Genomic DNA, 27,610 nt, shown 5'->3' with positions numbered 1-27,610 from the left:
CTGTAATAAAAAGAAATAATTCAGCAACTTTAAATGTTGATAACAATTAAAAATGAACTAAAGTTTTTGTTTTCATTTTGTGTAAAACTCGTAGTTATCACTTGACTCCACTTCAGGCTGCTAGCACACCACCCAAGGAGACACAACAATCAATTTCAGGATTTCTGATGTAGCATTTCAAAACAAAGCTCCTCCAAAAATCTACATGTATTTATTTTTTTATTTTTTTTATTTTTTTTTGTAATAATGGTTTCTGATTCCTGGCTTGGTGTACGACTAGCATGAAATGGAATCATGGATCAACAACTTGGAACTTCCCCAAAACATTAATCTGAAATCAGGTACAGTATTACCAAAAAGTAAAAAAAAAAATTTGTAGGAGCTTTATTCTGAAATGCTACATCAGAATTTGAGATCAGAAGTTGATCTGTTTTGCAATACAAAACGCAAGCAACCACACTACCTAGTGTACACAGAGATAGCAGTGACATTGGCTCATTCAAAGAAGAACACAGAGTACACAAGTGGAGCAGAGAAAAAAACTATACATCTCTCAATAACATAACATGTTTTTGGTCACAAAATCCTGCAAAATACTTGTTTATTTTATAATTTATGTGTGCTTGCCCTACCTTGTTGACAAAAAAAATACAATAACGCATTGGTAAATGCAAAGGAAATTACCAAACAATCTGTTAAACTATACATAGTCTGATATGTGGATATGAAATATTGTATTAATAATGTTTATGCTAAATGATTTATAAATTATTTTTGTCACCTATGCAACATTTTTACTTGTCATTTTGCCCGTTATCGTTAACTATTCTTTTACTTTGAAGCTAATGTATATCCGGTATCAACATGGCTGTTTTCGGACGACTTGATGTAGCTGCCCTCCTTGAAGAGGAGGGCAGCTACGTTGTTTTAACTTCCTGCTAAAACTTTGTTTCTCCTTCCACGTGTTTGGAAATGGTGAAAAACAAAGCAGCTGTCAGAGATAGAAAAAAACCTTGTTGTCCAAAAACCTGTTACGTTATGACATCACTAGGGCCTGTTTTCCCGAGCCGTCATTTAGCACACATTAACTAAACTGGAACAATATTGTTAAAGACACTGACTTTTTTCTGCTTACAGGAAGTTCACTGACTACGATATAAAACATAGGCTCACACAACCTGCACATACTATACTCCTTCTATGGGCATTTTCATGGATGGATGTGTGCAATAAACGAAACAGATTGGGAAACATGGCATCCGTCACATCCGGTTATTTTTAATTGTTGCATGCCTGTGCACATCACCGATTATTCATTTCTTGGTTTTTATGACCTATGATGTCATCTTGCATGACCGCAGGTGGGCGTTGAGATCACCAGTCCGACGCTTTTAGAGAAACACTTTAGCAGTGCCGCCCAGACTGGAATTAGTAAAGCATTTTCGACAGTAAAGCTTTAACCAGGCCATTCTGTGTATGATTTAGCCCAGACTGGGGGAAAAAATAATCTTTTTCGAAAAGGCCTCCTGCTATCCATTCTCGAGTAGTTTCCCAAAAACACTTGGCAGAAAGCAGAATCAGGCACTACTCTCTTCATAATCTGCTGATGGTTTGTCCTGAACACTTCTTGCCATATCTCTCAAAATATCTGAACTGGGCTTTTAGCAGACAGTGTTTCAGAGTTTCACATCCTTTTTAATCATGAAAATAGCAAACAAATGTTAACGCCACAAATAAAGGCTGCAATTGCATCTTTCAAACAGATCAGTTCACAAAAGCAAGTGAATTATCTTAAACTGTAAAAATATGAGGCCTTTTTGGGCATACCCCATAATGACAAAAATATGGCCGTGATGGGCCAAAAAAATGGGAGTAACAGCTTTTATATATGCGAAAGTTACACATCATCTCCAAATTGTAAGCTTGCATTACAAGAAAAGGTGTCTGGGGAGTGAAAAAATGCAGATGGTGTATCTGGTGAATCTGGCATGATGTAGACGTCCTCCTCTTCTTCCCTGTGGTCTGGCAAGGAGGAGAGGTCACACGCTGGATCGTTGCTGTATATTGCATCAGGCTCTGAATCACACTGCAAATACAAATCCTCCTGCTGGTCCCCAGGCAGCCTGCAGAGAATGTGCACAGGACTAACGGTCACTTTCCAGAAAGACATTGTGACACAGTTTAAGGCTTGTATTAACGCTGGATTTCTTTTGTTGTCATGCCTTCTTTTCTCATCGAATCAGTCACCCTGGCCAGTGACTCGGCGGTTTGTTAGCTCAGTGTCTGAGTTGTGGTTAGCCGAGAAGACAAGTGAATGCCTCCATCTGTCAGCATGACGGTGAGATTAGAATAGAATAGAATAGAATAGACTTTATTGCTATCACGCTATATGGCCATGTGCACCAAACTGAAGGTGCTCTGACCAATGAAGATAAAGAGAAGGACTCAGCAAAAGGGAATAAATAATCAATTAGAAGAAAACTTGAAAAATAGAAAAACTAAACAAACAGTGGGCAAAGTCCAGAACAAAAACAGAGCAGGATTGTGAAAAAAAGGGAAATTCACACCACAAGTGTTTTGCAATCTGCTTCCGCTCTGATCTACTCTGCTGCAATTTTTATTATTAGAACGAATGGGCCCCCAACAGGCCCAACTAAAAGGCAAAACAACAAAGGTCAGGAAAATGACTTACCTTGTCTGGCTCGCTGTATTCGCTGAATGCTCCTTGCAGCCACTTGTCTGCACTGTCAGGTTTTCATAAATCGGCTGCTGCCCCATCGATTGCTCTCTGTCCAGGCTGTTGTATTGGTGACATACGGCTTGCGACACCTCCGCAACGTCCACTTCCAAATTCTTCTGCCGTCTCTTTTTTCCAAATTGCAGCTTAGTCATAATTTCGGTACGGTATTTATATGCAAGTGCGACGGCTACGACCACAAGCAGCAAGAAGAAGAGCGTGAGCCCGACGGCTAGACCTGCAGAGAAGTCTGTGCGCAAAGATGCTACGGTGCTGTTTCCACTCAAAAGAGTATCATTGGTCATGATCTGAGAGTGTGGGAAACACACAGAGTGTAGGTTTAAATCCGTACAAGTATATGTTTTTTTAAATGCTCGTACACTTGCTTGGATGAAGAATAAAGGGGAAAGAGAAAATAGCCTTACCGAGAGAGCCCGTCAACTTGTCGGTCACAATTGCAGGTTGCGTACTTTTCTTTTCTGAAACGTTTCACACTCACAGTGACACACTTCCCGTTCAACAGAAATCATGAAGCTGTGTGGGCAAGAGCTGAAACGAGAAGATTTCCTGTGACAGTCTAGTGTTTAAAAAAAGGTATTAGCTCAAAGGAGCTGACTGACCAAGAAATATTTTTGACTCACTGCTCAATTGTCCTGTGTGACCGTCTGAAATGGTTTAGTTTGCAGATAGTTTGCAAATAAGTATTTGAGAATGTATTGAGATATAAAGACCATATGTGTGTTTAAATTTGATGCATATGTACTGCATGCAACACATTTTAAGTAGCTGTCAAATAATCCTTGTGTGTGAAATGCTTCTTAATATGTCATTTGAATTACAATTCGCACACGCACGTGAGCCACACACACACACACACACACACACACACACACACACACACACACACACACACACACACAGACACAAAAATTTACATTAACGTCTTACATTGACCCAATAGCTATTCTTGGACATCTATGTAGCTAAATTTGCACTTGATGCAGGATGTTGAAAACTCCTAAAGCAAACAGGCTCACAGGGTGCAGCCGGATCTTTACCTCCCTCTGCTGTAATCTTTAATCCAATAAGCAGAACACACCTTGACATTAAAGAAGCCTTTGGGTGATTCTGCCTCACACCAGTGGGTGCCCATTTCCACCACTTGAAAAGTCAGCCAACTTAAAAAAAAAAATAGAATATGGGGAATTCAAAGAAGATGCTAAACAAAATGCATTTCAGCCTTTAATTCTGAAAATCATTGATACATGCTGTTAAAAATGCACCCATGTCTGTTTAATTTCATTTTTTTTTCTTTTTTCGTAGAGAAATTCACTGTGTCCCTAGCTTGACATTTGACGTGTTGTAAAACCTGCTTCCTATTTTCAACTGAATCACCAAAAAATAAGTCCGAAGGGGCCAGGTTGTGGAACGCCTAGGGTTCCCACAGCACACACACACACACACACACACACACATGCAGAAGAGGAGCCAGACTCTCAGGTCTTCTGAGAAAGTGAACTAGACAGTTGCGTTCTAATCGCTAATGTTTTTGCTGCACATTTCTTTTCTGGAGAAATGTGCACAATAGGTGGCCAGAGACATGTCTCTGAATCCACACAACGATGGTAGAGATGGCCTTCCTTACTATTACACAATAATCAGTTCAAGGGCGCCTTTTACATCAGAGTTGATTACACTTCTTTGTTCCCATGGTTACAACCAAATTACACTCTCCTGAATGGCAGCTAACACAGTTCCACTCTGCCTTCAGTACCTGCAAAACACTTGGATTTGTAGCAAATATTTGAATGGTTTGCGCTGCCTTGACTGAATTTGATTGATGACCATGGCTCACTAACCCTCTCAACGGTTCGCTTTGCAGCTGCTTGTGGAGAGCTCTCAGGCTACTCTCAAACAAGAATAGACACACAGTGGTCAATATTATTATTATTATTATTATTATTATTATTATTATTATCATTAATTGTATTATTATTATTATTATTATTATTATTATTATTATTATTATTATTATTATTATTATTATCAGTAGTAGTAGTAGTAGTCGTAGTAGTTTTTACTGTATTACTGTTTCCTCTATTAATCACAGAAAACACCAAAAAAGAATTAAACTGGAAAAAAAATGTTGAGACATCGAGACATACCAGGCTCCCTCTCAATAGAGCCCATTTAGCTCCACGTGAGTGAGCCTCCAACAGCCCATTCACTGTTTTAGCGCCTTCAGCTGCAGGGGGACACTGTCGTGGTAGTATTTATCCTCAGTCAGCAGGGGAGAACATAGCGCTCAGCAGGAGGAGGGCAACAGTGCCACTTTCTGGCCTATAAATTCCCTGCTAGAGATGATTTTGCCAATAAAAACAAATGCTTTCCTTCCAATTTAAACACCAGAATTCTTCAAACACATTTCTTTTCCTCATAAGCATAGTTTGCTAGTATAGTCTGTAATTTTTGTCTCTGTTTTCTGCTGATATTAAGTTATTTTGGATGTGTACTCAACAACACATGATGCTCAAAATTGTCTCTCTGTAATCAGTAATGTCACAAAGGTGACAGATGACACTAGCCCAGCCAGCGTTGACCTCTGCCCTCTGACACCACCTTGTTTTTGACACTTTCCAAACAGATGGAAGTTGTAACAAAGCACCAAGTTCATTAAAAAAAAAAATACAAAGTTTTTTGTCAGTAGCTGTAAACAGAGGGTCAAATATGTTGTTTTTAAGATGTATTATTATTATTATTATTATTATTATTATTATTATTATTATTATTATTATTATTATATAGGTGATTGCTGAGCCAAAAAGTGGAATTCACGAATGTTCCGCAGTCCAGATGTGCTGTGCGCCTCTGCTACACACCCGCGCAGCGACGTTGCACGCAAACGCTTCAAGGAGGGCAGCTACATCAAGTCGTCCGAAAACAGCCATGTTGATACCGGATATACATTAGCTTCAAAGTAAAAGAATAGTTAACGATAACGGGCAAAATGACAAGTAAAAATGTTGCATAGGTGACAAAAATAATTTATAAATCATTTAGCATAAACATTATTAATACAATATTTCATATCCACATATCAGACTATGTATAGTTTAACAGATTGTTTGGTAATTTCCTTTGCATTTACCAATGCGTTATTGTATTTTTTTTGTCAACAAGGTAGGGCAAGCACACATAAATTATAAAATAAAACCGATAAAACGGACATTATATTATACACAGAGAGGTTTTATTCATGGCTAATGTCAGAAAGAAAGTGTGATTGTTTTGATGAATGGGTGCATTTCAGCCTAACTCAAGACACACAATCTCCAACAGGCCAGAACTGCGATGTTTTTTTTATTTTATTTTATTATTTTTTTTCAATAATCACGGGGCGTTTAGCCACATATATATGACGTTTACAGATAATGTTTTGGTGAAGCGGTGTCCTCGGACGCAGTGCCTCGCGCCAACGCGCTACCCGGAAGTGGCGCGTCCTCACTGCGCGTGCCTTGACGCTGACCATTGAAGGGAAAAACGGAGCAGGAGAGCGAAACATGGCGACTTCGAACAATCCGCGCAAATTCAGCGAGAAAATCGCTTTACACAACCAGAAGCAGGCAGAGGAGACGGCGGCGTTTGAGGAGGTGATGAAGGACCTGAGCATCACGCGGGCAGCCCGGGTAACACAATCCTCTTTTCCTCCTGCTGCTGCTGCTGAGCGGTTGCTGGTGTTGTTGTTATGGTTGTTGTTGTTGTTGTTGTTGTTGTTGTTGTTGTTGTTGTCGTCGTCGTCGTCGTTGTTGTTATGGTTGCTGTTGTTTATCACCTCCAGCCTCATTTTATTTCTTTTTTTTAATTTTATTTTACTTCGGGGTTTTTTTTTTTCGGGAGAGAGGGAGTTGTCAGGCCCGGACACAGGCAGGTAAACAATAACAAACGGCGCTTCCGGCAGGACAGCTGCTGCTGCTGCTGCCGCCGCCGCCGCTGCTGCTGCTGCTGCTGCTGCTGCTGTCGCCTGTGTTGCCCCAAACACGGCAGGCGGCCGTGGGGCAGCCTGGCTCCAGACACCGCTGTGGATGACAGCGAGGCAAATGAAAAGAACTTAGTGCATTATTTGTCCCACACAAGTGGAAAGCAGAGGAGTGTGCGCGTGCTCGCTCTCTCTCGCCTCTTGGCATCACTGGTCGCGCGCGTCCAACTGCAGCGGCGACCAAGAGTCGAATAATCAAAATAGCATTTAAAAGCAGCATCTGAGCACATGCACTTTCTACATTCCTGCCCCGAACTGCGTCGAGACAAGGGTGTCTTCAAAAGCAGAGAGAGAGAGAGAGAGAGAGAGAGAGAGAGAGAGAGAGAAAGAGAGAGAGAGAGGGGGGGGGGGTGGAAGGGAGAGAGAGAGAGGGGGGGGGAGGGGGTGGAAGGGAGAGAGAGAGAGAGAGAGAGAGAGAGAGGGTGGAAGGGAGAGACAGAGAGAGAGAGAGAGAGAGAGAGGGAGAGAGGGTGGAAGGGAGAGACAGAGAGAGAGAGAGAGAGAGAGAGAGAGAGAGAGAGAGAGAGCGTGTGTGCTGGTTTGGCTGCATGAACTTGTCCAACAGGTCCTTTGGTCTGCCTGCGTATATTGCGAGATGAAGATGAATGTGAGCAGTTTACAGGCGGAATTGTGTGCTGTCGCCTCACAGCAAGAAGGTTGCCGGTTCGATTCCGGGCCTGGGACCTTTCTGTGTACATGTTCTCTATGTGTCTGCGTGGGTTCTCTCTGGGTTCTCCGGCTTCATCCCACAGTCCAAAAACATGCATGTGAGGCGAATTGGAAACTCTAAATTGTCTGTAGATGTGTATGAGAGTGTTGATGGTTGTTTGTGTCTATGTGGCCCTGAGATGACCTGGCGACTTGTCCAGGGTGTCACCCTGCCTTCTCTCTATGACAGCTGGGTTAGGCTCCAGCTGACCCCCATAACCCTGAGCTCATCCAGGAAGAGGTGGGTATTGAAAATGGGTGGATGGATGGTATGAGTGCAGGACTTTAACAGACACAGCAACTTTACTAGAGACACTAAGGATCTTCTGCAGTGTCTTATACTTGGGATGTCTTTTGGACAGGTTAAACATGTTTGCAGACTCCTCTCTCTCTTTTTGTTGCTGACTACTACCTTGGCTTATAGGGTGCATTCTATTTATTGCATATATTTTCTACATGCAGCATATGCTTGTTGGTGTGCTTTATGATATTCGGCTGAATCGAGAACTGCTCAATGTTTCAGTGTTCCTGCAACAGGGTAAAAAAAAATATAAATCCTATCCCACATTTGTAACTATGTCTCCTTTTCCGCCAAGCTTCTTCACAAAAAGCATCGATTTCCCACGAGAAAATGCTATGGTGAAATAATGAATGCTAATGAATGCTATATAAACAATTCATTTTTTTTTTTTACAAGTTGCGAAATTGTGGTTTTAGGATGTTTACTTAAGCGGTGGAGCCGACTGGACATCTGCTGAAGAATTCTGTTTGTTTGTGGTTTTGTTTTATTGACATCAACCCATGAAGAAACACAGGAAAACAAAAGAATTGGCAGGCTGATGAACTGGGCCAAAATCTTTGTGGCATTTTGACATAATTGACCTGGAAGGTTTCCTGCCCTCGTGAAAAAAAAATGTGTATGCAAGTATTCAAATGTTTCTGTCATGTGGTTGAAGATGCACTTAAATGTACTTGCATAGTGATTATTTTTTTTGTAGGTATTGGTTTAGATTCCTTGTAGACATCTTTGTTCAAAATGAATATATATTGTAAAATTAAGTTGTTTCATTTGCCGTTGTTATTACAACATTTATGGATGCATCATCACAGGTATCAGCCTTTGACAAACGTATCAGTCGACCACAAGATGAAACAATTGGAAGTCCAAGCAAAACTAGTGGGAGCTTGTAGGAAGCTGAATTAGAGTTTTATTAGTTTCTCCCTGGCTTTCTCATGTCTGTCCGGCACCTTGTTCTGATCAGCTTCTCCTACTAATCACAATAAGTCACATGATGTATTAGTTTGTTACTAGGAATAGGTATCAATTTTGATTTATTTTGAGGAACAAACTGCTCTGGGAGCCCAGCCCCAGTTATTATTACAACTATTATTAGATTTTCCCCTGTGCTAACAGTGAACAGTGAGCCCTCATGAGAAAATTTAATGGACCGGTTATGGGTTCTCTAATGGAAAAGGGAACCGGTGATTTTTGACAGAACGAGGGGGGAATAAACACACTGTTCTGATGGTAGTTTAATTGTTTGTTCTTCACTGTATTTTGATAATGTTGTTGATGGTTGAAAATGTCCAGCTGAAAAATAGTATGAATATAGTATGAAAAAATGAACATCTCATCACAAATAAGACGAGTTAACATTGTGGCTGCTACCAGTAACTCTGATGCTTTGAATTTAGGTGTGATGAGTACTGCGGTGTCCACATTTAACATCAGCACAAGGATCCTTAAACACTTTTGTGAAATAGATCTTGTGTTTATTGATTTTATGCTGCTGGCTTGAGTTTTCTCCTCTCATCTCACCTTGTTGTGCCTGCAGCTGCAGTTCCAGAAGACTCAGTATCTGCAGCTGGGACCCAACCGGGGTCAGTACTACGGGGGGTCTCTGCCAAACGTCAACCAGATTGGAAACGTAACTGTCGACCTGACCTTTCAGGTGAGGAAAGCCTGACACCTTTCCCGCTTCCGTTTCACTCTGCTAAGATGTGAGAATTCTGCAGTTTTAGTATTTGATGTTTAGGATGCAGAGTCTTGCGTCACTTTGTCTCCGGGACTCGATGGTTCGGCAGTGGGGCTTCTGTACTAAAATACTGTGAATTTTTTCCTTTTTTTCCGAGCGGTTCAAAACGCCCACTGCACAGTCACAGTCATCCTTCCTTAGGTTGTAGTGGAACTAAGCCGCTTTGTGAAGTTTTCACTTCGGATGTGTTCCATCTGCTCCTTTGCACCGGAACGAAACCCAGCCTGCCTCACTTTCCTCTGTCAGTGTTTTGCTTTGAACACGGCAATGATCGATGCAGGTTTTTTCTTCAGGCAGTCTGCAGGAAAGGAAAACTCTTTACCTGCACAACCTCCATTGCACAGCACTTTCTTTGGGGGGGCGGCAAAGATTCAGATTTTTTTTTTTTTACGCTTTTTTACGGTTTTTTTTTAGACATGATAAGAGCCTTTTTCTCGAGGATGAATACTCTGCTGTACAGGAAGAGGCATACTTAGAGTTTATGTAAGCAAACATGGTGCTTTGTGAACAGCAAACAGAATGAAGCAAATATTTAAACCACTCAGGTTTTAACAGTTGATTAAAAGAAGAGATTTTTACTATTTTGTGTCGCAAGGCTCTGTGCTATTTTGCAGATTGTGCTTCTCGGAGGTTGCTGTTCTGCCAGCTTTGTGAATGTGACGCTTTTATCTGTCCCACTCTAAGTGAAAAAGTCAGACTAAGCTCAGTGCCAAGACAAAAGTGTCTTAAAATTTGCATGGAGCTGAAACGTCTGTCACTGTTTGAACTTGCCAAAAGGAACTACCTGCTTGACTAGCTTTCTATCCCTCTGCTGCCGACCTCCGTATCTCACCATTGAGAAGGAGAAAAGTCTGAATCTGAATTCCCCGTATTGATGCAACCTTTTCTTTGTTTGCGCCAAAAGAAATTTGGCTCCACTGAAGTGAGACGTTAGATCCAACTGAGCCCGCCCTCCTCCTGTTGAAAACACAGCGAAGCTCAAAGTAACTATTTGTGTTTGTCTCCAGAAGGACATTGGTGGGTGTTTGGACTTTTGTTTCCCCGTCAAGCCTCAGTTCCCCTGTGAGTCAGCAGATGGATGATGGCCCAAGAAAGATATTAGTCAGGAAAACACTTGAGGAGACAAAACAGAACCGCACGGACACTTTTTAATTACCCAGGACAGTTTTTCACAGTGACTTTCACGCAACACCACACTTCACTTCTATCCAAACCCTGACTGCAAAAACTGTTGTCATTTGTCAGGGTTCAGCGCTGGATGCAAACAGGTCGACGCGACACCACGGGCTAGTGGACAGAGTCTACCGGGACCGCAATCGTATCACGTCGCCTCATCGGAAACCGCTGTCTCTGGACAAACACGGGCGCCAGATATCCTTTAACATCTTGCTCTTTCACGTGGGGATGCCGCCGTTAGCAACTTTTATTACCTTGTTAAATCCCATCTGTTGCTATTTTCCTCCTGGCAATGTTTGTTTAAGGTCGGCCAAGCAGATACATTTCTTAGTCACCCCTTTTGTTTTCATAAAGATGATGCCGGTCTTGCTCATACGGGCTGCAAGTTGTCTCATGTTTTGAGGTTGTCTTGTAAACAGGGACGTTCCAACCTTGCAACATAAAGGTTAAAAATGATTAGGACAACATTTATACACACTCACACTCACTGTTGCCTCATTATTCTTAATGCGGTGTGGACTCCAATGTGATTTAGCAATAATTTAGGATGACTTTAGAGGAATTCCCTTTTTTTTTTGATAGATGAAGTGCTGCTTTAGATTCCTTTATGTTGTGGAAATTTGCTATAGTTTTTCCATTCTTTCCCATCCTTCCCCTGACACTGCTTTGAAATGCTGTAGAAATATTGACGGCGTCATGTTCGTTGTTATTAAGTCGTAATCCTGTCATTGGTAATATTTTTTTAATAATCTTTTTTTGGTGTTGTCAGTTAGCTCCTGGGAATGATTGCCTACTGAGCGTGCCAACACCAGCAGGCTCCAGCTGTGTTTTTCTTAACCTGCATTTTCACATTGACAGCTGCCCATATGGCTCAGTGTATCTGTCACCGCCAGCCGACACCAGCTGGAGGCGGTAAGACGGCTTCGGAGGATGAAAGACAGGGCTCCATGTTTATTTCAGATGTCATAACAGAGCGACCAGGCATAAAAATACACAGCAACACAACACAAGACTTTAAGTATAGAAAATGTAAACCTGTGCATTCCTTGCATTAACAGACATCTGTTGGTTTAGTTTCGCCTCTGAGAAAATGCAAACCATCATCAGCCATTAAACCATGAACAATTACGTTTAGATTCTCACAGTGCTAATTATACATAGTTTAAAACTAATGCTACTGTTCCGTTGCAGAATTACAGAAGCGTACATACCTAAAAAAAAGGGCTCAGTATCACATAATTACATTTCATGTTTTTGTGTGATAATTTTAACGTTATAACATGTAACTATCATGTTATTTTGTGATATTGAAAAGCTCACGGAAAATAGTGAAAATTTTTAACAAGATAATTTTTTATTATTTTATGACAACAAATTGAAACTAAACGAAACGAGGCAAGAGGCGATGACTCGTTTGCCTGATTGAATTAAATTGTACTTTAAGCCTGGTTTGAGCCATGGTAAGATCCCAAACCTATTGATCACTGTCTATGACATATGGATTTTGAGATGAGGTTGGACTGTAGGAAAAATGAATTTGACCTTATTGAGGTTGCATCATTCCTCATTGATAAACTGGAGGGGCAGGTACCTTTCATCATCACAAAACAACGTGACATTTTCTAGTGAAAACTTTTCACCTAATTAAGTGATACTGAGCCTTCCAATATCACAAAATAACATGAAACTTACACCTAATAATGTTAAAATTATCACACAAAAACATGAACTATCATGATGTTCACTAAAAACATGAACTATCATGATAGTTTCACGATCACGAAATAGATCAGTTCATATTATTGATGTGAAAGTTTATCGTTCAAAGACGTGAAAACGATCACGTAAAAACACAAAGCTTTCACATAGTTACGTGACACTTGGCCTCCCTTTCTGTATTTTAGAAATGGCGCCAATAGGCTTCCGTACAGAATGTAAAAGTTTCATTTGCAAAAAACAACAACAAACAATTGTAACATAACCAAAAACAAGCATTTTCCTGCGCATCACGCTGATGTTTCAAAGATGTCTTGTGTTGCAGGACGAACTCGGACTCAGCGCTGCACCAGAGCACACTGACCCCGAGCCAGCAGGCGTCTTTCAACGGCGGCTCACAGGAGCTGCAGCCAAAACGAGGTGGGTCCTCTAGTGTGCGGTGGGGGAGGGATTTGAACGTGGCTCTGCAGACAGAGGAGCAGGAACGTGACTGCCGGAACAACCGGGGCACAAGTGGCCGATGAATGTTGCTCAGTGAGTCTCTGGGAGACGGATGATTCTATTTCCAGGAGCTGCTCGATTGAATTTGTTTAAATCCCCCTCGGAGACGTTTGGTTTTGCTCAGTGTGCCCTGTGGTTGGTTTTTTTTTGCTATTTTTAATTCACTTTTCTTTTCATTTATTGCCATTTTCTGTCTCCCACCCACTGCTGATGTAAGTTTCTTTTAAGCAGTGCTTGGTCACATTAAACAAGGACATGTGGATAGTCATTATTATGAGCTCATACAGACTGGACATATGTAAATCCAAGAGACTGAGGAGTGTTTTTTCTCTCTCTCCTTCCCTCTCTCCCTCCCTCTCTCTCCAGTTCTTCTGCTGACAGTTCCCGGAGCGGAAGCAATTAAACAGGAGGTTGATGGGGAGGGACAAAAGGAAAACTGGGAGTGCAAGAAGGTGGAACTAGACTTCAATTAGAGTTTCATTTCACATATTCCTTTGTGCTCTTTTTAGCTACTAATTATTGTTTTCTGCCGTAGGACTCCTGCGAAGTTCCAGGGATTCAGTGAGTAATTCTGTTCTCCACGTGACTGAATGACTGAGTTTCAACAGGAAGCAGGAAGCGTTTCCTGGAGCCCTGTGGAGTTTTTTAGTTGATGAATCATGTGGGACTGATCCACTGCAGTTTGCGTCGAAAATTAAAAATGTTAAATTTTGGGGAACCTTTAAAAATAAAGCCACCAAACTGCAACAATATACAATATAAAATAAGATTCACTTGTCAAATTACATTTTACTTCCTTACTTCCTTACTTCTATCATTCCTTCCTCCCTTCCTTACTTACTTACAAAGAGCACACATCTTCTTTTTGCAGCATATTTCCGTCCCCGGAGCAGCAGCTGACCACTTCGCTAAAACCAGCCGCCTACAGCAGCGGCGGCTCCCTCCCCGACCTGACAAACATCCAGTTTCCTCCCCCGCTGCCCACCCCGCTCGACTCGGACGACCCGGCAGCCGCCTCCTTCAGCTACTCCAGCAATACACAAACACTGGCCAACACGCAACACGGTAGCTCTGCCCGCACTCCGACGCCTTCCCTCTCACAGTCGTGTTGCTAGATGTTAATGAGTTTTCATTTCAGCGATGTTTGTTGCCAATTTTCTTTGAGCGTATTTTTTTTTCCTCGAAAAGACTTAGGCTGTCCTTTTTCTGTTCTCTGGGTAGGAGTGAACACATCTCAGCCCACAGTAACCATGGAGATGCAGCCTGGGCAGGACAATGTGGTTCCTCTCATCCTGAATGCAGGAGAGTCCCACCAGCATCAGAACCTGCAGCTCTCATCAACGTCCCCTCCGCTCAGCCTCTCTCAGGTAGCCAGTGGGGCCTCACCTCACCCCACCAAGGACATGCTGTATATTTTTTTTATATCTTTTTATATGTGTGTGTATGTGTGTGTGTGTGTGTGTGTGTATATATATATACATATATATATATATATATGTATATATACGTATATATATGTATATATATATATATATATATATATATATATATATATATATGTATATATACATATATATATATATATATATATATGTGTATATATATATATATGTGTATATATATATATATATACATATATATATATATATACATATATATATATATATATATATATATATATGTATATATATATATATATATATATATATATATACATATATATATATATATAAATATATATATATATATATATATATATATATATATATATATACATATATATATATATATATATATATATATACATATATATATATATACATACATAAAATCAATAATCTACGTTTATATCTGGAGCTGCTTTGCATATTGATATCACATATTTAGCCCTATGCTACTACATATTCAGCATAAATACAAAATGCTCACTTATCACAACTTTGTAATAATAATAATAATAATAATAATAATATAATAATACATTTTATTTATAACGCACTTTAAATTTTGACAAGCAAATCACAAAGTGCTATAACAGTAATCAGAATGAATTAAAAGCAGTGATAGACCTTCCTCATGTATGAAAGGGAAAAAAGAATGTGGTCTTCAGATGGTGGATCCAATACCTGGCTCCTACCTTTAGCTCATTCATTGAAAATAGAGTGAGCAAAAGAAATAAATGAGAGACTTTTCTAATTCTTGGGGAGTTCACTTCCTGGTTGGAGACTTTGCTTAAAAAACGTAGAAATCTATGTTTTTCATCTGACTAGGCTGCAATTTTTTGAATAAATCTCCATAAAACATTGAACCCTCACATCTGTCTCTTTGCCCCACTAACAGGCGGCCATCAATGCCATGAACCTGGAGCAGCAGTTGTCTCAGTACGCCTTCTTTAACCAGCAGCCGTCGTCCCAGAACCAACAGAGACAGCAGGTGAGTTTTGTCTCCGGCAGCAAACAGCAAAAAACAGAAGAATGGATTTACACTAGGCTGGATTTACATTTCAATTGTTCTTCTTTTTTTTTTTTTTTACACTCAAGAGACAGAGGTTGTAAATGTGACGTTAATATTGGAAAAATGAACATGGATTTGGACATTGCCAGACTGGAATCAGACCTTGTTCATTTGTGCAAATAATATAATCAGATTTGATTTGGGTATTTGACAATATGCCTGGAGTCTAAGCAGACAGATTTGCTTTTCCCTGGCAATGTGAGTTTTTTCATTATTAAAAATGCAGGTCAGTGCAGCCTATATTATATGTCCTGGCTTTAATAAATGCTGGCGCCCTCTGCAGGTGGGTATTCCTCACGCCCTCAGCAACATGTTAAATTTCCTCGTCTAGTGCCGACTGATTTTTATTTTCTGGGTTAGTATTCAAATTACACCTGTATGTGGGATTGGTTTTAAATGTAAGCAAAGTTTGTGCAAGTATAAACACAGATTTCATATATGGGTCATTTTTTTAAAAAATGTGAGCAGTTTAGAAAAGAGAAAAAGATTAAAACAGATAAAGGCAGCAAAATCAGAAGTCGGCATCATGTTCTGTCAATCCACCCAAAGAATGTTTACACAGAACCGTTCAGACAGGACCTCATTACAGTGGTTATCATTATAACCTGGTTAAACTCGACCTGTCTAGTCTTGGCAAACAAAGTAATGCATCCTGACGCCATTTGCCCTCCTCTTTAAACATACTATTAGGGCCGATAATGACCCACTGTGTCTGTGATGCGGTGACACTAAAAGCATTAAGTGACACTTGATGATGAGCACATGGCATCTGTGTCTTGCACGGCAGACGGGTCTGGTCCAGGCCTCCTCCTCGTCCAACGCCTGCTCGCCCTCAGACAGCCAGACCCCCTCGCAGACCAACATGAGCATAGACATGAACACGGTAAGTAGCGGACACAACCCTTTCTTGCCCGCCAGATGGGTTTTACACGCGCATCAAGTTTTATAGCTACTATCACCATGGAAGAAAAGGAAATTGCTGATACAGTGTTCAGTATTCAGGCTTTTAATCCCCTCCTTCATGCATGCAACAACAATCGCTGCCAAAAGAAAAAGGTGGTGCAAAACTTGATGAAATCTACTGAAATACTCAGCGTGTCCTTCAGATCTTGGCTCTGGCTGCTCCACTTCTGCTGCAATGGGAATGTGACGGGTGGACTGCAGAGAGATGAGGTGGCCTACATTCTTCCGCTTTCGGTTCATAGACTGTTGGAGGCGGAGTCACGTCAAACACAGTCGTCTTTTAAACACACCCTCGTCCAAATCATTGATTGGTGCTGCTCTGAGTTGAACAAGCAAAAATAGTCACCAGTTTCTCATTTTCACTTCGTGTTTTGTGGTGTAGGAGTTAAAGCGGGTCGTCCGATAACTGAAGGGTTGGCTGTCTCTGCCGTCGTGTCCTTGAGCAGGTCACCACATTGCCAAGTATGAACGTGAGTGACTGTGTGGTGGTGATGGTAGGTGCAGACTAGCAGTTAGTCGGCTCCAGGCCAGCTGTGGTTACACACACTGTATGTGGGCATGTATACCGCCACCTGGATGAATGAATGGCTTCAGTGTGAGCTCTTTGAAAAGTGTGATCGAAATCCAAGCAATCATCGACGTTATTATCATTTGCCGTGTGCATCACGGGTCAAGTTGACTTTATGATAGAGCCGAGGAGAACCCTCTGAAATCTCCAATATCTGTTCAAATTCTCCTTTTCACGATGCTGCTGGCGTTGTGAAAAGAGCCAAAATGGCAGCAGAGAACAAAAGAGAGCAAAGCAGGCTCTGTGTGATCACCTGCTTTCTACAGCGTGCTCTCGTTTAGCTCGGATTACTGGCAGCATTTCCCTCTCCTAATTAATCCCCTGTAGTCTTTCCCCTTCCTCTTTTTTTAGCTATTATTTTAGTTTTATTGATGCATTGATTTGACACGTCGCACAAATGATCGTCACTGTTTGTTTTTGTTTTTTGTTTTTTTGATGAAAACAAGTAGTACATGTCCTTCTCTCCTTCTGCTAAACAAACAACAGCATGTTTTCACCTGAACCCGCTTGTCAGCCTTTCCATACGTTGCCTTGTCAAAATGCAGTGGTTTCTGCCATTAATAATGGTTATTGAATGGCAAGCATTGTGGTTGCTGCACAGCTGCCGCTGTGAGTTTTTCAGTGGCGGGTGGTGATATTGAGGCAGCAGGTCAACAGGAGGCCAGTATGTACTGTTGATATCACATGTCGTTGTCTTGCATTTGAAACAAGCAAACATCTAATTGAAGCAATAGTAAAGGGGGCAAAAAATAAAATTCACATAGCTAAAGAAAATCATGAACCCTAACCCAAACTTAGTTTGAAATGAATTTTCTAAATGACTTTATTGTCATTGTGCACTTAACAAATCTCCCTGAACAAGCCAAATGTGGATACATTTGCAGGCCTATCCATTGATGTTTTGTTTTTAAAGTGGCCTGGAAGTTGCGAGCAGCCCAACTGATTGAACAACCGACCTCTGGTCCGTGTGTTGCGCTCAGTGTGGACCTAAAACGATTTAATAACAATTTAATTGCATTCCAGCCCTGGATACTCGGCTTGATATTTAAGTCACTTCACAGTCACAGCGTCTGCGGAGAGCCCGGTTAAAAACAACACATGATGAAGAAGCTCCTCCTCCTCCTCCGATCTCCGAGCTCCGTCCCTCATGGACGCCACTTGAACTGTGTGTGAGTAACCAGAGCGTGTCCTCTCGCATCAGGCCTCTTCCCTCCACCAGTACCGCAGTAGGGTCGGATCCTCGGCCAATCAGTCCCCGACCTCCCCGGTCTCCAACCAAGGCTTCTCTCCCGGAGGCTCACCTCAAGTAAGGGCGTGAGAACCCGTGGGCTGTCTGAACGTCACCGTCCCCCCCCTACTGTACTTCTGTGGTTCAACGTTGCCAAGTCGGAAGCCTGTGGCTACTCCCCGCCCACGCACAGGCCACTCCTCACGGCTGCTTGTGATGTGTTGATTCTTAGCAGATCTGGGCAAAAAAAAAAAAAGAAATCCAAAACATATATATCAAGTGAGACAGCTTTCTGTTTCTACTAAAGATTAGTATGTATCCCTCTTATTATTTTAGATTCTTTGTGTCTAAAAATAAGAGTCAAAGAAAAAAAATGTTTTTATGGATTTTAAAGGTCCAGTGTGAGAGATTAAGCGCCATCTAGTGGTAATAAAGCATAGTGTTATATGCGATGTGTCAACGGGGTAAAACTCCTGAGCAGATCTAATATGGCCCCAAAGGGAACCCACTCTTTTTATAACTGACTTGTAATGTGTAATGAAAACTCAACACTTATTTTTTTTAGTTGCTTTGTTTACCTAAAGATCATATTTGTACTAGTTTTCTAATATCATGCCAGTAAATCCCTTCAAATGTTGCACACTGGGCCTTTAAGTTTCCCAACATGCACTCGCGAAGCAATTAATTGTTGTGTCATTTCCCGTCATTAAACCAAATGCTTCTTGTTTTAGCACATAATAGGCTTTATAATAGCCTGTTTTCTCTTTGCAACGCTGCAACAATTGTACTCCACAGACCCTCGACATCCCAACCTGACTGTGACGGCAGTGCCGACTTTTTTCTTTTGCTCAGATCTGACCCCTGGTCTCACTCAGTGCTCTCGTTGTGTCATTGTGTAGCCCAGACCCCCCCCTCCTGCCCCGCTGCTTCTGTGGTCCCTGCGTTGCATCTCCACTGTTTCCCTGCTGCACAAGACTCTACTGCACCGGCACCGTGTCCTCACTGTCCGTCAGGTCTCGTCCTGTCTGTTGTGCTTTCAGGTGTGGCAGTGAAAGGGCGGAGACCCCCTGCCGTGGTTAAACCTTGACTGTTTACAGGGCGGCGTCTTGACAGATCAAGCGAAGCACGTTGCCGTCTTAACATCCATCACAGTTGTTTATCTGTGTTGTTTATCTTCGTCAGTGTCTGGGATTTGTAACCGCGGGATTGAACGCAAACGCAGTCACTGCACAATCTTTATGTACATGTTTTAAATGTGTGTCCTGCTTCTGGAGTCTTAGAGGCCTTTTCAACTGTCTGTGTGGAAGAGACGGAGGCGAAGCTGAGAGAAAAAGGCGGATGATTGTGCATCCCTAGTTCAAGCTGCTGTTTGCTCACTTCTCTTCTCGGCTAATGTGGCTCTCCCGTAGACCCGAGGTTACCCACGGGCCAAACCACAGCCGACAAGCTGCGTGCTCGATTCCTCCGCTGCTGCCCCGTGGGGACATCTGCAGCGGACACAGATAATTTGGTTTTGAATTGAGAGGAGCGCAGGGCTTAGAAGATGATCCAATTACTTATGCATTAAGAGGCCACGATGAAACAGGAGAACTTCTGATGCCGGCGCAGCAAGGCCATTCAAATGAGAGACTTGGAGAGAGTTGCATGAGTCAGTGGAAGGAGAATAAAGTCACTGCGGGGATTATATTTTCAGCCATTCCCTTTTATCCTCGTGAAAATTCACAGCTTTTGGTTGGTGTTAATTAACACGGCAAGGCCAGAGGGCAGCAGTGGAGGCTCATGGGAAAGGACAGTCCTGACCCCTCACTGTTGCTAATGGATTTCCACATATGTTGGCTTTTCATCCAACAGTGCTGAGAGGCTGACATCTGTCTTCAGGCTGCCACCTCGGCACCAGTCACGTCCCGTCATTGTTCTAAATTGCTTCAATCTGTCAGTTTTAGAAGCTTGTTAGAAATCCAATGTGTGTGAAGATGCTGGAATTACTCCCTAAAATATTTACGCTTCACACTTTAATGCCAGACCGTGTAAATAATGCATAATTCGGCACGTGTTGCATACGTGCATGTATTTTTTAAAGGGCAGACCACAAACTCTGTTTTGCTTCTGTCCTCCTGTCTGCAGGGAGGCCGTTTGCTTCTCAACTGTCAGTGAGTTAATATGAATGTGCACTCGCTGCACTCCACCTCCTGTGCACGCAAAGTCCCCCCCCCCCCCCCCCCCCCCATCTGCATCAGGTTGGGAGTGTTAACCAGTGCGTTGCTGACCTGGAGCCAGTCCAGGTCAGCAGACGTAGCCTGAACCGAGTCCCGGAAACTGTCGGCTGAAGTTGATTTTTCTGGTTGTTCAGTGCTGTTGCTGCTTTAACTGTGTCCACGTCCTTCCCCAGGTTTGTTTTTGTTGCTGCAGGGTGACACATATTGAACACACATATATCATTTTGACTTTTCTTTTTTTGTTCCAGCATCACTCCATACTGGGCAGTGTGTTTGCAGACTTCTACGACCAGCAGCTTCCGTCCGCCCAGGCCAGCGCCCTCTCCCAACAGGTCGGGCAGAGAAAGAAGTGTTACTTTTTTTTCTTTTTTTCCCTCCACCTTTGTCTCTCAAGGATGACAGTTGTCCGTGCCCTCCCCCCCCCACCCCCCCGACTCACCTCTCCCCCCTCCTGATGCAGTTGGAGCAGTTCAACATGATGGAGACGGCGGTCAGCTCTGACAGCCTGTACAACCAGACCTCCACCCTCAACTACTCTCAGGCCCTCATGATGGATCTGACGGGGGGTCACTGCAACCTGCCCGACTCGCAGCAGCTGGCCTTCAGTAGTCATGGCAACATCCCCAACATCATCCTCACAGGTGCTCGACTCCGCCTCGCTCCCGTCGCTCACTTTGGTCTCAGGTCACGAGGTCGCGGTTGCGTTCGAAGCCTGGTGAAGACAGAGCGCCGCTTCTTTATTTCCTGTATGGAGAAATGATTTACCAATGCAATGTTGTAATTCATCACCTTACACAGTAATTGTTGCCCATTGTTAATGAAATAACGTAGAGCAAAGTTATGACTGCCGTTCAAATCATGCTGTTTGTGTAATGATTGCTTTATCTTTGAACAAACATGTTAAAATGATCATCAGCATCAGAGGTGGAAACTCTCTCTTTTTGCCCTTGATTACATACAAAGTCTGTTGTTTTAACTGTTCCCCTCCTAAAATGTGGAACTAAGCTGTCAAAACTTATAAAATGGTGTTTATATTTGTCTGTCTGGTCGCTTTAAACACAAACTGCCCTCCTCCCACCGCTAAAAGACTCCTTTATTTCCTTCTCTTGCTGTGGCCAGTGAGCGGCGAGTCGCCCCCCAGCCTGACCAAGGAGCTCACCAGCTCCCTCTCGCCGGACGTCAGCTTCGACATCGACTCCCAGTTCCCGCTGGACGACCTGAAGATCGACCCGCTCACGCTGGACGGCCTGCACATGCTCAACGATCCGGACATAGTCCTCGCCGACGCCGCCACCGAGGAAGCGTTTCGCCTTGACCGGCTCTAGCCACCGCCAGGAAAAGGAAGGAAGAAAGGAAGAAAGGAGGTGTGGTCTGGGGTTTGGGGTAAAACCAGAAGGAATTTCAGGCGGTTTGTCGGGTGGGGGGCAAAGAGCTGATTCCACGACAAAAAAGTTACAATCAAAGGTCTGGAAATACGAGCGCCAGCCTCCATCCTTTGCAGAGACGGTGACATGGTATCATGACCTGGAGCTTCGGTTTGAAGGGAGTACTCAGTTCTGTCACAGTTTAGATTTTTAGATGCCCAGTTTCTGCTTTTTTTTTTTTTTTTTGGTTCATTTTTTTTTTTCATGCGAGGCAGTGGAACCAAGAGGAATCTTCTCACTAATTGTTCATCAACAGCGAGTAAAGAGTGAAACTGCCCAGAAAACAAAGAGCAGCTGGACCACCAGCCTGCTGCTGTGCCAAGCTGCTGGTCATCCACAGCCAAATTCACATTGGGTTTTTAGTTAAATTAAATGACTTTGTTGTTTTCTTGTTTTTCATTTGAGCGACAAACCATCGTATAGTGTTGCCACCCATTTCCCTTTACACAAATGAGTGAATTTTAGTCTTTCCTGTAGTAAATAGCAGTGGTCGGTTTATATGCATGAACTCACAAATCACTGTGCATTCTTGTTTTGCCTTAACTGCTTGGTTTTTTGGGGTTCAAACTACAATGTAAATGGCAAGAGATAAACATGAACTGAAAATGAGTTCTGCATTTGGTTTCCCCTCAATGATGCTTTTTTTACAGCACGTTTAATTTTGGCTGAATTTCTTTGAGCTGTTTGTTCTCAGCATCACATTTTTGGTCCTGCACTGGTGCATAATTTTTTTTTCATTTGTTTGCATGTAGATGTTTACAGGCTTGTTTCACAACTGACTTTACCGGAATGTGATACGATTTTTTGCATAACACGGCATCTATGCAAAACTACAGCGATTGATTTTAGGGTCTGTCAAGTGCACGAGAGGCAAACGCACCCTGGCAGAAGGAAGTCAGAGTGGAGTCGTCTCAAGTGGTGCACGACGATGGTGCCATTGTGTTTTACTGAGTTCCCTTTTTCCTTTCAGGTTAGTGTTGTACAGAAATGCAGCGGTGAGAATCTGCTTGATCACTCCCAAAGATGTGACCTCATCCTAGTTCAAGTATACACATTTTCCGTACGTTGAACTGCCTGTGTCCCGGTACAGCGTTGTCGATGCGATGAGAGTGAGAGTGAGTTTGGGTCACATCTGTGCTGTCGCGCCGAACCGATTTCACCTTGTTTTACTTTCCCTGCGGGGGAGACGTGTCATTCTGTTGTTTTGTGTTCCGTTTGTCATAAGCTGTGCATTGAGGAGCTCTGCATTAACACTAAATATCTTGCTCACAGAGCCAGAAACCCTTCAACAAGGCTCGGTGTAAACAGTAAATCAGCTTTTTCTCCACACTCATATTTCTTTTTTTACTTTTTAATTTAATGTGCGAAGCGTTCTTTATATGCCCTTGTATCCTAAGTTAACGATCCCCCTTTGACTGTTAATGTGCGTCGGGCCTGTTTGCCCCGTCACAAAGGAACCTTCTTTGAAAATAGCATTTTAAAAAAAAAAGGAAATATAATTACATTTAAAGTATAGTTACTTTTTTAAAAAGAGTCATATACAAATTGTCTATTGAAAAACAGCTGTTTTTACTAAAGCAGAGAGCATTTGATGGTGCACTGTTGCAGTTTTTTTTTCCTAAAGTTACAAAGCATTTGTATTTTAGACTGAAAGTGAGTTGACGGCGTCACTCAGCTGCAGCTCAAAAACTCTATTTTAAAATTGTTGAATGCAGGGCTGCACTACATATAGTGACTTCCCTTATCGTTGACTGCAGGGAATGTCATCACAATACACTTTCAAATAGGAACTCACCTGCATCTCTGACGCTACACTTCTCATGAAGAGGTCCAGTTTCAGCACTGACCACCAAACCCTGCCGCAGGTCAATCAATACAGGTGTGTGGGGTGTCTGCAGGATGTTTTAAATTCACTTTATGAATCCTTGATTTTTATACTCTGCATGAGTCTGGGCACTGGTTTCTCCCTGCTGGTATGGCTTTAGCTTATTTACTTTTGAACAGAGTTGTGTCTGTGCTTGTTGGGGTTACGGTCCTTTAGTCGCTTTATAATTTGCTGTCATGTGTGAGCTGCGTACCTGCTTGGTCAGTCCTTTCAAATATCAGAAATATGGCTGTCGGTCTTGATCCGCACATGTGAAGGACGTCGTTTGACTCGATATGCTGCACTGCCGTTGTGTTCAGTGTGCTTCTCATCCAGCAGCGCTAGTTTTGTTCCGTCATGCTGGACTTAGACTCGCGTTGTAAATGTGCTGCGTGGAAGGAGTTCTGCTTTTGTTTGTTGCTTTTTTACTCTGTGCTTTTGTGATATAATGTCAAAGTTAAGATGCACTGAGAAATAGTGCGGTGAGGTGTCAGTATTGCTCTGTTTCCTCTGCTGGACCTCAGACTTTATACTGAGCCCAACATCTTCAAGGTCTTTTCTGTTTTTGTATTTGAGTTTCTTTGTTTTGTGTTATTTTTAATTTACTCCTTGGGGCTCGTATAGATAGTTGAGATCCACGTGTCTCCTGCGGCAGCCACTTTTTTTCTTTCCATGCACCAATGTTCAGGCTTCTATTAGTGTTTTATCAATGTTCTACAGAGACGAGAGTTTACAAAAGAGCGATGTCCGTTTTTCTGTCTTTACATTTTATGTTTTTGTTTTCTGTAATGCTGCATCTGAGAAAAACCAGACAGCACAAAAACCACTGGGGATGCAGACTAAAATCATTTGGTGGTTTAATTTAAACTGTAACACGCACATTTCAAATGTAGGATGATAATTATCTGTTTTGGTGAGTCAAAGTGAATTTGATTGAATTTAACTGGGAAACAGGGACACAGGAAGTGGTGCAATGAGAACAGGGTTCTCCAGCAGGATGTAGTTCATGGCCTCCTTGTGTCACATCCACTACATTTCGCAGTGCATCACACAACCAATTTAGACTTAATTGCACATTCAGTCACACGGAATGCAGGCGTGGAGTAGGGCATTTATTCAAAGGGTCAAAACAGGGAGACACAGCATTCGTTAGTTACCAGTAAATGATGCCAATCTATAGTTAACAGGTGCTAACTTTACACTACTACTGTCTCACAAAACAAAGCCTCACAAAAGCAGGCACTAAATATTCATGCATTTATTGAAATGTCAAATTTATGCTTTAAAGTAAGAAAGAAAATCACTTCAATCAGTGTCGCTTTGCAGCTGCATATCCTTACCAATAGGCAGTGTTCTAACACCACAGCGCCTGACTTCCGGTGTCCCTGTTTACAAATCTGCTGTCTGTGTTTGGAGGCCCTGAAAGCACTTTTCATTTCATTTAAAGATGTGTTTTATACTTCTAAAAATATTGTCACCTTAATTTTCTTCTTCTTCGACGAGATATTACGTCTGATTAAATATCAATATTTAGGACAGCTTTAACATGGTTTTATAGGAGATCTGCCCTTTTTGTCTTTTTTGAAAGGATTATTGAGCATTTAGACAAATAAACCAAAGTTGAAACCAGCCATATGAAAAAGAATTCCGTTTCAATCTCCCCTCTTCATATTTGGAGGACATCCTCTCTTTATTTTACTGTGATGTTCTGCTTGTACTGTCTTTATGAACACATTCTATAAAGAGTTGCCAGGCCCATGCAACATTATCTTTTAATGTCATTTGTTTCTGTTTAGAGTGCTTGACCTCCCCATGTCCTTCATCCTAAAGGTCAGAGTTTTTCTTTCCTCACTCCTCAACTGGTTGAGCCTCTTAATCAGCCGAACGTCAGGACTGTCTGTTGACTTTTGTCATCCTCGTTCCGATAGATGAAAATTTACTGCGTCACAAGAGGCTGATTTCCAGAACCACGTTTTTTTTTGTGCAACATTTTTGAAAAGTGGGGTCGTCAACAAGTGAAGGATTAACTTTTCTTATTTCTGGTGGGCAAGGGGTGGGGGGGGGGCTGTGTGGAGGGGGGCGGGTTACTGACAAACTACACGTACTGTTAGAAAATATTGGCAATGGGGTTTTTATGTAAAAGAGGACTTTTAAGAATTTTACAACAACATAATGTTTTTGGGAGTTTTTAAAAATTGAACATCATGATCGGAGAACGTCAACCTTTTTTGTTCTTTATTGGTATTTATCCACTCTTGATTGTTTGGCATTGTCTTTGTTTTGTTTTCTTTAAATTGGGGCTGCACTACATATATTTTTTAAATGACATAAGATATAGCAGTTACAAGCACTGTATGATATAGGTACATATGTATAGGTACATGGATGAAATGTGTCATGCATCATGTTTGAACATGGAGTGATTTGAGGGAAAGACTTGTGTACAGTCATCTGGTGGGTTACCACATCTCTGTGTGCATTTGGAGGACAGCCCAGTGCTGGTTCTAGCCTCATTCAATGGCAGCTAAATTGTTATATAATGTACTTTGTTTTTAAAATTCTGTCATATTAAACAGTGCAAATGTATTTTACTGGGTGCTCTCTGCTCCCACAGCGCAGCATCAGCAACAAGAAACAGTTATACTAATAGAATATGCAAAATCTAGCATTCAGCAGCACAGCATGGCGGGTTGATAGGCCTACTCTCCTGAGATAACCCTTTAAATATTACTGGATCAATGCTTGTCAGTTGTGTGTTTTGTCTTTGAAACTGTCAAACTGGACCAAAAGAATCGAAGCTGACTGTAAATGTGTGCGACATTGAAGAATAAATATGCTTCTGTTTGAGCTGCAACTGATGTATTTTTCTTTTGTGGAGGCTTCTGTCTTTGTATCTTTGCATTATTCTTTGTAAATTAAAGAAAAATAAATATATTGACTCAAAGTTGATTTTGTATTGTCAATATTTTGACACAGACACATACAAACAATAGCCCAAATCAGATCTTTATCTTTTTGGTCAGGGAGGAAATCAGAATCAAAGTTTATATTTTATAGATTAATCACAAATGTTCCCTCTCTTTAATTATAATTCATTGTTTCCCTCATTATACTGCAATGTAAAGTTCAAAGTGTCAATCAGCAAAGAGGGATATTTCATGAGCAGTGAGTCCAGTGACGCAGCATCCTCGCTGGACCTTGGCTGCAGGGCAGACTGGTTTCCTAAGGTGCAGCACTCCCTCTGGTGGCAGAAAGTTGCAAGATACAGTCACAGTCCCAGTATAATAAATACCAATGATCTGATTTAAAGGAACACATTGAATAGTACTGTCAATTATTTCGTCTTTATTTAGGGTACGTTTAGAGGGTTCTAAAGATTGTGAACACTGCTAGTCAATGATTTCCCCAAAACTCTTTCTAAAGAATGAAGAACCATATAGCGTCTCTGGAAATCTTGTGGTGGCTCATATAAGCTGGTTGGAAAACCTCCCACTGACTACACATGACGTTACTGGTCATTTCACTCTCAGACCAATTTGGCCAACACATTGGTTTATCTGTGCACGTAACAGTCTGGAGCAATCCATTTCCCACCAGGCTGTCCCCTCCTATACAATCCTGCCTAAAAGACAATTGCACAACCATACACAACAACTCTTCATCATTTGGAGACCCGAAATTGCAGGGAAGCAAAAACTCCCTGCGTTTAGACAACCACAGTTTGAAAACACCGTCTTGTCTTCTTATTGCTTTCAATAAGAGGACATTGTAATAATAATAATAATAATAATAATAATAATAATAATAATAATAATAATAATAAAAGAGAGATCGAAGTAGCCTCTGCAAGTAAATTATTGGCAACCATTTCTGGTACCTGATGCTTGGTTGATATTAACAATTCTTCTTCTTCAAAAAACAAC

At 41.7% G+C, this 27,610-nt stretch overlaps 1 protein-coding gene and 1 long non-coding RNA gene across 2 annotated transcripts; one reads left to right on the top strand and one right to left on the bottom strand.

Moving 5' to 3' along the window:
* Nucleotides 1–1,257: 1,257 nt before the first annotated feature.
* Nucleotides 1,258–3,305, bottom strand: LOC142884990 (uncharacterized). The gene is made up of 3 exons (XR_012926232.1): nucleotides 3,163–3,305; nucleotides 2,693–3,045; nucleotides 1,258–2,123 (listed from the first exon to the last, which is right to left on the bottom strand). It is a non-coding gene; the product is annotated as an uncharacterized LOC142884990 (long non-coding RNA).
* Nucleotides 3,306–6,197: 2,892 nt separating this feature from the next.
* LOC142884988 (CREB-regulated transcription coactivator 1-like) lies at nucleotides 6,198–26,631 on the top strand. The gene is made up of 15 exons (XM_076021043.1): nucleotides 6,198–6,423; nucleotides 9,317–9,433; nucleotides 10,763–10,888; nucleotides 11,544–11,605; nucleotides 12,735–12,829; nucleotides 13,277–13,362; nucleotides 13,446–13,471; nucleotides 13,782–13,975; nucleotides 14,132–14,277; nucleotides 15,251–15,334; nucleotides 16,209–16,307; nucleotides 18,157–18,261; nucleotides 20,648–20,731; nucleotides 20,860–21,040; nucleotides 21,519–26,631. The coding sequence occupies exons 1-15, from the start codon at nucleotides 6,298–6,300 to the stop codon at nucleotides 21,722–21,724; spliced, it is 1,737 nt and encodes a 578-aa protein (XP_075877158.1). The 5' UTR covers nucleotides 6,198–6,297; the 3' UTR covers nucleotides 21,725–26,631.
* Nucleotides 26,632–27,610: the final 979 nt, after the last annotated feature.

The sequence above is a fragment of the Nelusetta ayraudi genome, unplaced genomic scaffold, assembly GCF_046127955.1.
Source record: "Nelusetta ayraudi isolate G7.1 ecotype Tasmania unplaced genomic scaffold, CSIRO-AGI_Nayr_v1 ptg000011l, whole genome shotgun sequence".
Classification (NCBI taxonomy): domain Eukaryota; kingdom Metazoa; phylum Chordata; class Actinopteri; order Tetraodontiformes; family Monacanthidae; genus Nelusetta; species Nelusetta ayraudi.
Note: the sequence above shows the minus strand (reverse complement) of the source record. Positions and strands in the feature narration are given on the sequence as shown.

Bases quoted from the DNA above. Each gene is read 5' to 3' on its own strand.
- LOC142884988 (XM_076021043.1), top strand. From the start codon at position 6,298: ATGGCGACTTCGAACAATCCGCGCAAATTCAGCGAGAAAATCGCTTTA. The intron at 6,424-9,316 runs GTAACACAATCC...TTGTGCCTGCAG, and splicing joins GCATCACGCGGGCAGCCCGG to CTGCAGTTCCAGAAGACTCA. The intron at 15,335-16,208 runs AGACAGCAGGTG...TGTCTTGCACGG, and splicing joins CGTCGTCCCAGAACCAACAG to CAGACGGGTCTGGTCCAGGC.